Genomic DNA, 15,780 nt, shown 5'->3' on the forward strand with positions numbered 1-15,780 from the left:
CAAGTGTAAAGGGAAATGAAATAGTCGTTACTCTGGATTCAGTGCAGCACAAAAGACTTGAAAGATAAAGAACACCATAAATATAAACACAGAAGATAGCGACTTAATCCTCGGCTAAGACTGAGGAGGTGGCGTTGCTCTGCTGGTAAAGTTTTGCATCAAATCAATAGAAGGATGTTGAATCCTTGTTTGTTGAGTTAAGAAACTGCAAGGGTAAAAGAACCCTGATGGCACTTGTATAAGACCATAAGATATAGGAGCCATTCAGCCCATTGAGTCTGCTCTGCCATTCACCATGTGCTGATCCGATTCTTCCAGTCATCCCCACTCCCCTGCCTTACCCTATACCCTTTGATGCCCTGGCTAATCAAGAACCTATATTGGCTTCTTAACAGCTGGGAGGTGGACCACAGATTACAGAGGGAAATAGAAAAGGTGTGTCAAAAGGGCAATGTTATGATAGTCATGGGAGATTTCAACATGCAGGTGGATTGGGAGAATCAGGTTGATAGTAGATGTCAAGACAGTGAGTTTGTTGAAGGCTTTTTAAGAGTAGTTAATCCTACTAGGAGATCAGCTATACTGGATTGGGTGTTATGTAATGAACCAGAGGTGATTAGGGAGCTTAAGGTAAAAAGAACCCTTAGGAGGCAGTGATCAGAATATGACTTAGTCAACTTGCTATTTCATAGGGAGGAAGTAAAGTCTGACATAGCAGTTTTTCAGTGGAGTAATGGAAATTACAGTGGTATGAGAGAGGAGCTGGACAAATTAGGACATGCTGGCAGGGATGACAGCAGAGTAGCAAAATTGTAAGTTTCTGGGGGAAATGGAGAAGGTGCAGGTGCATGTATTCCAGAAACAAATACTCAAATGGCAAAATAGTACAACTGACTGACAATGGAAGTCAAAGCTTTTGTAAAAGCAAAAGAGAGGGCATACAACAATGCAAAAATTGATGGAAGACAGGATTGGGAAGCTTTTAAACCCTACAGAGCAACTAAAAGAATCAATAGGAGGGCAAAGGTGAAATATGAAAGCAAGCTAGCAAACAATATCAAAGTGGATAGTAAAAGCTTTTTCAAATACGTAAAAAAATATGAGAGCTGAGAGTGGATTATAGGACCGCTAGAAAATGGGGCCGGAGAAATAATAACGGGACAAGGAGTTGGCAGATGAACTAAATTAAGTATTTTGCATCAGTTTTCACTGTGGAAGACACTAGCAGTGTGCCAGATGTTGAAGGGTGTGAGGGAAGAGAAATGAGTGCAGTTATTATTACAAGTGAGAAGGGATGCAAAAAACCTTAGAAGACCTATGGGTACATAAGTCACTCCGACCAGATGAACTGCAACCTAGGGTTCTGAAAGAGTTAGCATTGGAGATTGTGGTGGCATTAGTAATGATCTTTCAAAAATCATTGGACTCTGGAATGGAGCTGGAGGACTCGAAAATAGCAAATGTCACCCACTCTTTAAGAAAGGAGGAAGGCAGCAGAAAGAAAATTATATACCCATTAGTCTGACCTCAGTGGTTGGGAAGAGGTTGGAGTTGATTATTAAGGATGAGGTTATGGAGTACTTGATGACACAGGACAAGATAGGACAAAGTCAGCATGGTTTCCTTAAGGGAAAATCTTGCCTGACGGATCTGTTGGAATTCTTTGAGGAGATTACAAGTAGGATAGATAAAGGGATGCAGTGGATGTTGTATATTTGGACTTTCAGAAGGCCTTTGACAAGGTGCAACACACAGCTACTTATCAAGTATTACAGTAAAGTTTCTGGCATGGTTAGAGCATTGGCTGATTGGTAGGAGGCAGCAAGTTGGAATAAAAGGATCCTTTTCTGGTTGGCTGGCAGTGACTAGTAGTGTTTTGCAGGGGTCGGGACCACTTCTTTTTATGCTGTATATCCATGATGGAATAAGATGGCTTTGTTGCCAAGTTTGCAGATGATTGGTGGAGGAGGTGGTGTTGAGAAAACAGGTGGGATGCAGAAGGTAAGAATAGGAGAATAGGTAAATGAAAGTGGCAAATGAAATAGTGTTGAAAAATGCATGGTCATGCACTTTGGTAGAAAAAAATAAATGTGCAGACTGTTTTCTAAATGGGGGGAAAATCTAAAAATCTGAGATGCAAAGGGACTTGGGAGTCCTTGTGCAGAACACCCTGAAGGTTAATTTGCAGCTAGAGTCTGTGGTGAGGAAGGGAAATGCAATATTAGCATTCATTTCAGGAGGTCTAAAATACAAGAGTAGAGATGTGATGCTGAGACTTTATAAGGCACTGGTGAGGCCTCACCTTGAGTATTATAAATAGTTCTGTGCTCCTCATCAAAGATGTGTTGGCATTGGAGATGATCTCGGCAATGAAAGGGTTATCATACGAGGAACGTTTGATAGCTCTGGGTCTGTACTCGCTGGAATTTAGAGGGAGTTTGTGGTCATTGAAACCTTTCAAATGTTGAAAGGCCTAGAAGACAGAGTAGATGTGGAAAGGATGTTTCCCATAGTGGGGTGTCTAGGACAAGAGGGCATAGACTCAGGCTACGTCCACACTAGACCGGATGAATCCGTAACCGAAGGTTTTTCTCTTCGTTTTGACCCTCCGTCCACACTGAAATAGTGTTTTCCTCCCCCGAAAACGGAAATTTTCAGAAATGCTCTCCAGAGTGAATAAATCTGAAATTGCCTAATATCCAGCATAGTGTGTCCAGGGTAACCGGCTATTTTTAAAACCGCTGTCATGACGTGCAGGAACAAATGGTTGCGGCAGCGGGGTATTTCATTGTTTTCTTGAACGCAACCTCCAACACCACAACAATATCTGACAATAGATGTGTAACAGCCTAATGTAACATTGTAGGGAAATACAAGATAAGGATTTAGGAATGGATTGGGACAATTTGTTTTATGGGAAGGATGTAATAGAGAGATGGAGGTCATTTAAAGGTGAAATTCTGAGGGTACAGATTCTATGTTTCTGTTAGGTTGAAAGGAAAGGTTAAAAGTTTGAGAGAGCCATGGTTTTCAAGGGATATTGGAAACTTGGTTCAGAAAAAGAGAGAGATCTACAATAAATACAGGCAGCATGGAGTAAATGAGGTGCTCGAGGAATATAAAGAATGTAAAAAGAATCTTAAGAAAGAAATTAGAAAAGCTAAAAGAAGATATGAGGTTGCTTTGGCAAGTAGATAGATAGATAGATACTTTATTCATCCCCATGGGGAAATTCAACTTTTTTCCAATGTCCCATACACTTGTTGTAGCAAAACTAATTACATACTAATTACATCCAAAATAAATAAATCCAAAGGGTTATATTAATACAGTTGTATTACAGTTAATGTGGTTATATTAATAGCAAAAGGATAGTGAGGGATAAAATTTGTCCCTTAGAGAATCAGAGTGGCCAGCTATGTGTGGAGCCAAGAGAGATGGGAGAGATTTTGAACAATTTCTTTTCTTCGGTATTCACTAAGGAGAAGGATATTGAATTGTGTAAGGTAAGTAGGGAAGTTATGGAAACTATGATGATTAAAGAAGAGGAAGTCCAGGTGCTTTTAAGGAATATAAAAGTGGTTAAGTCTCCAGGTCCTGACAGGATATTCCCTGGGACCTTAAGGGAAGATAGTGTGAAAATAGCCTGACAGAAATATTTCAAATGTCATTAGAAACGGAAATGGTGCCGGAAGATTGGCGTATTGCTCATGTGGTTCCATTGTTTTAAAAGGGTTCTAAGAGTAAACCTAGCAATTAAAGGCCTGTAAGCTTGACGTAAGTGGTGGGTAAATTAATGGAAAGTGTTCTTAGAGATGGTACATATAATTATCTGGATAGACAGGGTCTGATTAGGAACAGTCAACATGGATTTGTGCGTGGAAGGTCATGTTTGACAAATCTTATTGAATTTTTTGAAGCTGTTACTAGGAAAGTTGATGAGGGTAAAGCAGTGGATGTTGTCTATATGGACTTCAGTAAGGCCTTTGACAAGGTTCCGCACGGAAGGTTAGTTAGGAAGGTTCAATCTTTAGGTGTTAATATTGAAGTAGTAAAATGGATTCAACAGTGGCTGGATGGGAGATGCCAGAGAGTAGTGGTGGATAACTGTCAGGTTGGAGGCCGGTGACTAGTGGTGTGCCTCAGGGATCTGTACTGGGTCCAATGTCGTTTGTCATATACATTAATGATCTGGATGATGGGGTGGTAAATTGGTTTAGTATGTATGCAGATCATACTAAGATAGGTGGTGTTGTGGATAATGAAGTACCGTAGATTCCGGACTACAGAGCGCACCTGATTAAAAGCCGCTGGCTCTAATTTTAGAAATAAAATCAATTTTTTACTTGTACAGGCCGCACCGGATTTTCGGCCGCAGGTGTCCCACGTTGTAATATGAGATATTTACACAGAAAGATTTTTTAACTTTTAATTAAATCCATATGGTAACATAAACAAATACATATTGCAAATGCTTTTTTTCGAACCGTGCCTGTAACGCGGCTACTTTTAAATATACGTTGCGTATACTTCTTTACTGAACAACATTCCAATATCTCCTAACGACTGGTAAAAAATATATATACTGCAGCCTACCAGGAAAAGTTATTGATCGCCTTTAACTTAAAAGCAGCGTTTTCGCTCCGCCGCTCCCCCCCGCCGTCCCGTTTATCGCAAACCGGTATCCCACAAGACGCGGCGAAACCGGGTGTGACGTCATAGCATCCCGCGATGTAGTACAGAAAACAAATATAGTTAAAACAGTTCTAACTTTAACTAACAAATGAATTACTAAGCGAAAATATTATAAACTAAATAACTGCCATAAAGGCAGCACAATGCTTTTCTTCGAGTGTTTTCCATGTTGATGAGGGTGAGTACAAATGACTGATTTACAATAATTTAATTGTGAAAGTGCGCTTGATTTATCGTACAATTTCATTGGACCTCTGTGAACTACTCATCAATTTTATTGGTCTACTGTTACGAGGCAAAATGTTTTTGGCGGCATGAAAAAAAATAATACATTAGCCGCTCCGTATTAAAGGCCGCAGAGTTCAAAGCTGTTCAAAATGTGGGAAAAAAGTAGCGGCTTAAAATCCGGAATCTACGGTAGGTTTTCAAAGCTTGCAGAAAGATTTAGGCCAGTTAGAAGAGTGGGCTGAAAGATGGTACATGGAGTTTAATGCTGTTAAGTGTGAGGTGCTACATTTTGGTAGGAATAATCAAAATTGGACATACATGGTAAATGGTAGGGCATTGAAGAATGCAGTAGTACAGAGTGATCTAGGAATAATGGTGCATAGTTCCCTGAAGGTGGAATCTCATGTGGATAGGGTGGTGAAGAAAGTTTTGGTATGTTGGCCTTTATAAATCAGAGCTTTGAGTATAGGAGTTGGGATGTAATGGTAAAATTGTACAAGGCATTGGTAAAGCCAAATTTGGAGTCTTGTGTACAGTTCTGGTCACCGAATTATAGGAAAGATGTCAACAAAATAGAGTACAGAGGAGATTTACTAGAATGTTACCTGGGTTTCAGCACCTAAGTTACAGGGAAAGGTTGAACAAGTTAGGTCTTTATTCTTTGGAGCATAGAAGGTTGAAGGGGGGACTTGATAGAGGTATTTAAAATTATGAGGGAGATAGATAGAGTTGACGTTGATAGGCTTTTTCCATTGAGAGTAGGGGAGATTCAAACAAGAGGACATGAGCTCAGAGTTAGGGGCAAAAGTTTAGGGGTAACAGGAGGGGGAACTTCTTTAATCAGAGAGTGGTAGCTGTGTGGAACGAGCTTCCAGTAGAAGTGGTAGAGGCAGATTTGATATTGTCATTTAAAGTAAAATTGTATAGGTATATGGACAGGAAAAGAATGGATGGTTATGGGCTGAGTGCAGGTCGGTAAGAGTAAGCGTTCAGCACGGACTAGAAGGGCCGAGATGGCTTGTTTCCATGCTGTAATTGTTATATGGTTATATAACATTGATGAAGACATGTTTTATACATTTAACAAGGTGCTTTATTAATGTATTGCTTGTGCAAACATTCAATAGATGCATTTGTCACTTTTGCCCAGTAACTCGTTTTATTGCACGTCAAATACAGCAAAATAATACAGAAAGATATGGCAAAAGTAAAGGCTAACAAATGAGGTAACAGCAAATTTCACTTTTGCCCAGTTACAAGCCTTATTGCATTTAGTTGTAGCTGTCGTCCCTTTCATCAGTGAAGAGACCGTAGCTGTAGGAAATGTCTCTGGACAAACGCACACCAATTCTTTCATTTGGCAATTTCTTTTTAAGTTTTTCTAGTCTGTAACTGGACAAACGCGCACCAAGTATACCGTTTCCTCTTCACTTGTTTTCTGTAGATGTGTCCTGCGCATGCCCAGTAGGAGAAGATTCGCTCAAATATCCTTTTTAATGTTGACAGGGGTATTTTTAAAAACGCCTAGTGTGGACGCCTGTCGTTTTTATGCGAAACCGGCATTTTCAAAATTATCCTGTCTAGTCTGGACGTAGCCTCAGGATAGAGGGGTGTTCATTGAAATCAAAGATGTGGAGAAATTTCTTTAGCCACAAGTTGGTGAATCTGTGGAATTTATTACCATAGGCACCTGTAGAGGCCAGGTCATTGGTTGTATTTAAGGCAGCGCTTCATAGGTTCTTGATTGGATATGGGATCAAGGCTGGGAAATGGGGCTGAGGAGGGGGAAAAAAGGATCAGCTATGATTGAATGGTGGAGCAGACTTGATGGGCCAAACTACCTGATTCTGCTCCTACATCTTATGGTGTTTATACTCACAAAAGCTGAATGCTTGCAAATTTCCTGAAGTGCCTGGAACTTTCTTTCAGTTTAAAGACAAGCCAGATTCTGCAAGTAATTGCCTGATTAACATATCGGAAGCTTTCTCGGATATGTTGCCTACAAAAACTGTTGTAGTTGGACCAGTGTTTTCATCACCTTCACATTTCCTTTGAGCAATGTGGTACATCCTTGGTCCAATATGCTTTCCAACCAGAGGCACAGAAGTTGGTAACGATACCTGTTGCCCTCTATTGTAGAATGGTTCACGGTGTACAGCATTGAGACATTTGTGGCATCAGCCAGCACATTTTTAAATTCACCTTCAGTTGACTTACTGGGTTATGACTTGCAAATAGTGGATGGATCTCCAATTAAGTTGGGAGTTGCCTCAGCCAGTCGTGTCCCCATAATGCTGACCCTCTTGTTTTTGCCACATACATGCCATTGTGGCTTGTTGGTGGTTGTATTTCACATTGTAAATCTCAAGGCTTTGCAGTTCTGTGTCACTCTCATTATCACATTTTCAACAACATCAAGCAGACTTAGTGCTCTTACTGAAACTGCAGCTTGACTTTTTATTTTCCCTGTGCAGTCCCTTTATTTATATCTGGTGTGTGTGGGCCCCTGCCTCAAAGAGAATAGAATTTGTTCAGACATTGCAGTTTGTCTGCTGTTTACATTGATCAGCTATTTCAACTGCTCTTTTAATTGTAACTTGACTTTCAATTTTGGGCTGCTTTTGAATGCTTTCTTGTAAACTAAACGATTAGTCAGTGCATCATTAAGTTGAAATGAACTACCCTTCCTTTTGATTCAGTCTATGAAGCCAAAAATGTTCTGCAGTCAACAATAGTTTTGGTTCTAAATCTGAAGGCAAGGTGAAAATTGGAGACAAAGTTGATGAAGCAGATGAGCTCAGAAGTGGTGCAGAAAACAGCATCAATACAATAGACAGTAGGTGCAGGAGTAGGCCATTCGGCCCTTCTAGCCAGCACCGCCATTCACTGTGATCATGGCTGATCATACACAATCAGTACCCCGTTCCTGCCCTCTCCCCATATCCCTTGACCCCGCTATCTATAAGAGCTCTATCTAACTCTCTCTTGAATGCATCCAGAGACTTGGCCTCCACTGCCTTCTGGGGCAGAGCATTCCACATATCCACCACTCTCTGGGTGAAAAAGTTTTTCCACATCTCTGTTCTAAATGGCCTACCCCTCATTCTTAAACTGTGGCCTCTAGTTCTGGACTCACCCATCAGCGGGAACATGCTTCCTGCCTCCAGTGTGTCCAATCCCTTAATAATCTTATATGTTTCAATCAGATCCCCTCTCATCCTTCTAAATTCCAGTGTATACAAGCCCAGTCGCTCCAATCTTTCAACATATGACAGTCCCGCCATTCCGGGAATTAACCTTGTGAACCTATGCTGCACTCCCTCAATAGCAAGAATGTCCTTCCTCAAATTTGGAGACCAGAACTGCACACAATACTCCAGATGGGGTCTCACCAGGGCCCTGTACAGCTGCAGAAGGACCTCTTTACTCCTATACTCAATTCCTCTCGTTATAAAAGCCAGCATGCCATTAGCTTTCTTCACTGCCTGCTGTACCTGCATGCTTGCTTTCATTGACTGATGTACAAGAACACCTAGATCTCGTTGTACTTCCCCTTTTCCTAACTTGACTCCATTTAGATAGTAATCTGCCTTCCTGTTCTTGCCACCAAAGTGGATAACCTCACATTTATCCACATTAAGCTGCATCTGCCATACATTTGTTCAGTCACCCAACCTGTCCAAGTCACTCTGCATTCTCATAACATCCACCTGACATTTCACACTGCCACCCAGCTTTGTGTCATCAGAAAATTTGCTAATGTTACTTTTAATCCCTTCATCTAAATCATTAATGTATATTGTAAACAGCTGCGGTCCCAGCACTGAACCTTGCAGTACCCCACTGGTCACAGCCTGCCATTCTGAAAGGGACCTGTTAATCATTACTCTTTGTTTCCTGTCAGCCAGCCAATTTTCAATCCATGTCAGTACTCTGCCCCCAATACCATGTGCCCTAATTTTGCCCACTAATCTCCTATGTGGGACTTTATCAAAAGCTTTCTGGAAGTCCAGGTACACTACATCCACTGGCTCTCCCTTGTCCATTTTCATAGTTACATCCTCAAAAAACTCCAGAAGATTAGTCAAGCATGATTTTCCCTTCATAAATCCATGCTGACTCGGACTGATCCTTCTACTGCTATCCAAATGTGTCATAATTTCCTCTTTTACAATTGACTCCAGCATCTTTCCCACCACTGACGTCAGGCTAACCGGTCTATAATTCCCTGTTTTCTCTCTCCCTCCTTTCTTGAAAAGTGGGACAATGTTAGCCACCCTCCAATCAGCAGAAACTGTTCCTGAATCTATAGAACATTGGAAAATGATTACCAGTGCATCCATGATTTCTAGAGCCACCTCTTTAAGTACCCTGGGATGCAGACCATCAGGTCCCGGGGACTTACCAGCCTTCAGACTGAACAGTCTATCCAACACCATTTCTTGCCTAATATAAATTTCCTTCAGTTCATCCTTTACCCTAGTTCCTTTGGCTACTATTACATCTGGGAGATTGTTTGTGTCTTCCCTAGTGAAGACAGATCCAAAGTACCTGTCCAACTCATCTGCCATTTCCTTGTTCCCCATAATAAATTCACCCGTTTCTGTCTTCAATGGCCCAATTTTGGTCTTAACTATTTTTTTGCAATTCACATACCTAAAGAAACTTTTACTATCCTCCTTTATATTCTTGGCTAGTTTACCTTCGTACCTCATTTTTTTCTTGGCGTATTGCCTTTTTTGTTATCTTCTGTTGCTCTTTAAAAGCTTCCCAGTCCTCCGGTTTCCCGCTCATCTTTGCTATGTTATATTTCTTTTCTTTTATTTTTATACTGCCCTTTACTTCCCTCGTCAGCCACGGCCACCCCTTAATCCCCTTAGGATCTTTCTTCCTCTTTGGAATGAACTGATCCTGCACCTTCTGCATTATTCCCAGAAATACCTGCCATTTTTGTACCACTGTCTTCCCTGCTAGGGTTTTGTTCCATTGAACTTTGGCCAGCTCCTCCCTCATAGCTCCATAGTTCCCTTTGTTCAACTGTAATACAGCAGTTGATGTAGTGCAGAAACGGTTGAGGAATGTTACCAATGTAGCTGAAGAAAAGGCAGGTATAACTGGGTCCATGCAGGTGCCATGGCTGCAATTTGGATTTGGAAAAAGTGGGAGGAGCGAAGAAAAAATTGTTGGAGGAGGGAATGGTGGAGGGGGTTGATTAGGTCTGTTGTATAGAAAGAAGCAGGGATCTTTAAAGTCTTCTTGATATGGTTCGCATTTCCTTCCTGATGCAGCTGCACAAGAAACATGTGCCCGACCCATGTAGCTACCTGAGGGAGTCACAGACTTGTACCCAAGATCCTTCTGAGCATCAGTATTGTTAAGGGACTGTAATTCACTTTACATTGGATTCCCAAATTATAACACCTTATCCTGAATATTTTGTTGTTAAAATTTTTTTTCAGGGTAATGGTTCTTCTTGTTCATCCTAGCTAGGCCTCCTGTAATTTTATATGCAACCATTAAAGCTCCTCTCAGCTTTCTCTGGCTGATGGAAAAGATCCCAGCTAGTCATTCTCCTTAAATAAAATTCACCAGGCTCAACAATATTCTTAGATTGCCTCTTTTTAGAATTTAGCATGTTATTAAGTAGTGAAGAGTGTAAAGACAAAGACTTGCTCTCATGGAATCAGAGTGGCATTGTTCGACCTAACCTTCCTATAACTTTGTGCAGAACGATGAAAATTTGTTATGTCACTTTGTATTTTACCTTTAGCTGCCTTATCTATATTTTCTTTCTTGACTACTACCACACCAATCAGTAATTTAATCCTGTTTATTCTGAAGTGATGCATTTTTGGAGGCAAGGTAAGTGTGGGGAATGATGGGACCCATTCATGAAGAGCAGAGGTTCCTTGGGGTACAAGTTCACAGATCCCTAAAGGTTGGTACGCTAGACAGGATGATAAAGCATGCAATGTGGAATGCTAGTCTTCATTTGCTGGAGCATAACAACAACTTTATAAAACATCTAGAATATTGTGTTGATTTTGATGCTACCATATAAAAAAAATTGCTTTGGAGAAAGTGTGAAGTAAATCCACTAATAAATCTACCTCAGATATGAAAAGAAGCCGTATGAGCCAAGTTTATTTTCCTTTGGACAGATCTGATAGTGATGTATAAACCCATAGAAGTGTGACCTATAATAAGAGGGCATTAGTTAAAGTAAGGAGTAAGAGGTTCAGAGAGGATATTAAGAAGAATTGTTTTCACCCAGTGACAGATTGATATTTGCGTGCACTGGCTAAAAGCGTGATGGTGGAGGCTGAAAATACCTACATTTGAATCTCTAAGGCATGGTAGACTACTGAGCAAATGTTGTATAAGAGGAATTAATGTAATGGCTACTTGATGGTCTACATGAACAGGATGGGCTGAACGCCTGTTTCAGTGCTCTGATAACCACTACACTAAATAATAACAAAAATCTGAGGATTTTTTCAGATGTTGTTAAGCATTCACTACACAGTACATAGAATGTAATAAGGCACCAAAGAACTACTAGGGCCGTATTTGGTGCTTATGTGATAAAGTTTAGAACTAATGTTTAACTATTTACATCTATTTGCACTCACAGAGTTGTCCATCATGATGATTGCCTAGATAAGACATTGTACCCGTGCGTTATCAAAAAACCCTGGATGTGGACTCGGAAGTGCTCAGTTTGCAAGTTATTTATAGTCAGGTGAGTTGTATGCCATTGTTAAAGCCAATCTACCTTTTATTTCTCACAAAAATAGTCATTGACTCATAGAGCCCACTTAGTCTGTGCCAAACTGTTATTCCGTCTAGTTCTATCAACTGCACCTGGACCATACTGCTTCATACCCCTCCCACCTAAGTACTTAACCAAACCTAAAAGTTGTAATGGTAGCTCATTCGACACTCGCACAGCCCTCTGAGTGCACAAGTTCCCTTCAGTGTTTACCCTTAACCTATGACATCTAATTCCAGTCTCACCTGCTTACATTTAGCTATAACCCTCATAATTTTATATACCTCTAACAAATCTACCCCTCTCGTTCTCCAATGCTCCAGGGAATAAAGTCCTAACCTATTTATCTTTCTCTTTGACTCAGGTTCCTCAAGTCCTGGCAACATGCTTGTAAATTTTCTTTGTTCTCTTTCAATCTTATTGATATCTTTCTTTCTGCAAACAAAACTCCAAATTTGGTCTTACCAATGTCTTATTGAACTTCAACGTAGCACTCCAACTTCTATATTCTGTTTTCATTTATGAAAGACAATGTGCCAAAAGCTCTATCTACCTGTAATACCACTTTTAAGGAATTAGGGATCTGTATTCCCATATCCCTCTGTTCTAGCAGACTCTTCAATGCCCTGCCCTTCATTGTGTAAGTCCTACCCTGGTTTGTCCTCCCAAAGTGTAATATCTCCCATTTGTCTGCATTAAATTCCATCTGCTGTTTTCAGCCCATTTTTCCAACCTGGGCCAGATACAGCCGCAAGCCTTTGTAGCTTTTCTCATTCTCCAGTGCACTCCAATTTGCTGCTCTAGTTTACCGCATTATCATCCAGATCATTGATATAGATGACCAAAAACAATGGACCCAGCACTGATCCCTGCAGCACACCACTCATCACTAGTTATGAACCTATTTATCTTTTATTCTTTTGTCAAGTGTGCGTATGACATGTACAGAAACCTTGAGGTGTTCAGATGTTTCAAACTGAACCATGGAGAGAGCCAGTTTGAATTTTATTAATCTTAGTTCAATGTCCCTTTGAGGATACATTTCACTAAAGCCAGGAGAATTCAAAGTATATTTATTTGAGGATGGAATCATAGTATAGCAAAATGCTACATGACTGACACTGCTTCGTCTGAGGATGTGGGCAAAGTATTTTGGCGAAAGATATGCTGTTCTTGGGAGTGAATTCTGAAATGATGGGTGACCCAAAATATTTTTCTATGGTTCAGGTACTGAGTATGCCAGATCATACGTTGAACTTCTGTATTTTTGCATCACACTAAATGAAACCACTTCACCTGGACATGTAAAGTTCATCTGGAAGAGGCTATTGTGGTTGACTTTTTTAATAGCAAATAAGTCTAGTTTGCTCAGATATTAAAATAATTCTTGGTTGTAGTGCTCAGTAACCCACATCAACCTACAAGCTAAACTTCATGGAATTACTGTTAAACACATGATTGCAGTTAAATCTTGAAGTATCTATGAAATTAAGGCAGAGGTTTCAAAAACTGTCTCGTGATTATCAAATGATCAGCAATGTGGAAGTTTGGAGAGGGAGAGAAAATAGTTGTTATGAAAGTCAGTCTTTATAAGACCATAAGGCATAACAGCAGAATGAGGCCAATGTCTGTTCCATAATTCCATCATGACTGATTTATTATCCCCTTCAACCCCATTCTCCTTGTAACCTTTTATGCTCTGTCTAATCAAGAACCTGTCACCCTCCATTTTAAATATATTCAGTGACTTGGCCTCCACAGTTGTCTGTAGCTATATATTCCACAGATTCACCACCTTCTGGCTAAAAACATTACTCCTCATCTCTCATTGGACTACAGGTGCTTTTCCAGTTGTGGATATACAAAATTGTTTGTTAGTTAAGCAATTTTTCTAAAAAAAAATATTTTGTTGTTTCTTTTATTCAGGTGGGTGACCAACAATGATAGTTTTGCTCCTCAGGATCCATGCTTCTTCTGTGACACGTGTTTCAGAATGCTTCACTATGACACCGACGGGAATAAATTGGGAGAATTTCTTGCATATCCCTATGTTGATCCTGGAGTGTTTAATTAAACCTTGTCTTAAGAGTCTGTTTATTGTGGGATAATGAAGTATAATCTGACTGGTGAAAAGCTTTTGACGGTGCCAGATAGTGTAAAGATTAAACACTCGTGCATGTAATCACCTTCAGCATTGCCAAAATGGCATAAATGCTCATGTTAAATTACTGAGTAACTGTTCTTGTAGTAAACTTGAAAATTTTAAACTGATAGATTTTGAAGTATTATTGAAGGAAATTTGTCATTTCATCAAAACAACTTAATTTTACAAAAATATTTGCTGGAAGAACTGGATTTGTATGGAACCAAAAGAAATGGGAGAGATATTAAATGGGTTTTTTGCATCTGTATTTACTAAGTCTATGGAAACAAGGCAAACAAGTAGAGAGGTCAAAGAGGAGGAGGAGGAGATGCTTGCTGTCTTGAGGCAAATCGGAGTAGATAAATCCCCAGGACTTGACAGGGTATTCCCTCAGACCTTGAAGGAGACTAGTGTTGAAATTGCAGGGGCCCTGGCAGAAATATTTAAAATGTCGATATCCATAGGTCAGGTGTCAGAGGATTGGAGGATAGCTCATGTAGTTCCGTTGTTTAAAAAAGGCTCAAAAAGTAAGCCAGGAAATTATAGGCCAGTAAGTTTGACATCGGTAGTAGGTAAATTATTGGAAGGAATACTAAGAGATAGGATCTACAAGTATTTGGATAGACAGGGACTTATTAGAAACAGTCAGCGTGGCTTTGTGCATGGTAGGTCATGTTTAACCCTATTAGAGTTTTTCGAGTAAGTTACCAGGAAAGTGGATGAAGGGAAGGCAGTAGATGTTGTCTACATGGACTTCAGTAAGGCCTTTGACAAGGTCCTGCATGGGAGGTTAGGAAGATTCAGTCGCTAGGTATACATGGAGAGGTAGTAAATTGGATTAGACATTGGCTCAATGGAAGAAGCCAGGGAGTGGTAGTGGAGGATTGCTACTCTGAGTGGAGGCCTGTGACTAGTGGTGTGCCACAGTGATCAGTGCTGGGTCCATTGTTATTTGTCATCTATATCAATGATCTGGATGATAATGTGGCAAATTGAATCAGCAAATTTGCTGATGATACAAAGATTGGAGGTGTAGTGGACAGTGAGTAAGGTTTTCAAAGCTTGCAAAGGGATTTGGACCAGTTGGAGGAATGGGCAGAAAAATGGCAGATGGAGTTTAATGCAGACAAGTGTGAGGTATTGCACTTTGGAAGGTCAAACCCAGGTAGAACATACAAGGTAAATGGTTGGACACTGAGGAGTGCAGTAGAACAGAGGGATCTGGGAGTACAGATACATAATTCCCTAAAAGTGGCGTCACAAGTAGATAGGGTCGTAAAGAGAGCTTTTGCTACATTGGCCCTTATAAATCAAAGTATTGAGTATAAGAGTTGGAATGTTAATGTGAGGTTGTATAAGACATTGGTGAAGCTGAATTTGGAGTATTGTGTGCAGTTTTGGTCATCTAATTATAGGAAGGATATTAATAAGGTTGAAAGAGTGCAGAGAAGGTTTACAAGGATGTTGCTGGAACTTGAGAAACTGAGTTACAGAGAAAGGTTGAATAGGTTAGGACTTTATTCCCTGGAGCGTAGGAGAATGAGGGGTGATTTGATAGAACTGTATAAAATTATGATGGGTATAGATAGAGTGAATGCAAGTAGGCTTTTTCCACCGAAGCTAGGGGAGAAAGAAACCAGAGGACATGGGTTAAGGGTGAAGGGAGAAAAGTTTAAAAGGAACATTTGGGGGGGGCTTCTTCACACAGAGAGTGGTGGGAGTGTGGAATGAGCTGCCAGATGAAGTGGTAAATGCGGGTTCACTTTTGACATTTAAGAAAAACTTGGACAGGTATATGGATGAGAGGGGTTTGGAGGGATATGGCCCAAGTGCATATCAGTGGGACTAGGCAGAAAAAATGGTTTGGCACAGCCAAGAAGGGCCAAAAGGCCTGTTTCTGTGCTGTAATGTTCTATGGTTCTACTTAACAGTGGGCTGGAAG

At 40.4% G+C, this 15,780-nt stretch overlaps 1 protein-coding gene across 2 annotated transcripts in view; it reads left to right on the plus strand.

Annotated features, from left to right (window-relative positions):
* snapc3 (small nuclear RNA activating complex, polypeptide 3) overlaps positions 1-13,966 on the plus strand; it is a 50,189-nt gene extending 36,223 nt beyond the window's left edge. For both annotated transcript variants that reach the window (XM_073024763.1, XM_073024772.1), the window contains 2 exons: positions 11,558-11,665; positions 13,622-13,966. In XM_073024763.1, coding sequence (XP_072880864.1) covers positions 11,558-11,665; positions 13,622-13,769 — 256 coding nt within the window. In that variant the 3' untranslated portion in view covers positions 13,770-13,966. The remainder of the gene's footprint in view (positions 1-11,557; positions 11,666-13,621) is intronic.
* Positions 13,967-15,780: the final 1,814 nt, after the last annotated feature.

Source organism: Hemitrygon akajei, chromosome 2 (assembly GCF_048418815.1).
Source record: "Hemitrygon akajei chromosome 2, sHemAka1.3, whole genome shotgun sequence".
Taxonomy (NCBI): domain Eukaryota; kingdom Metazoa; phylum Chordata; class Chondrichthyes; order Myliobatiformes; family Dasyatidae; genus Hemitrygon; species Hemitrygon akajei.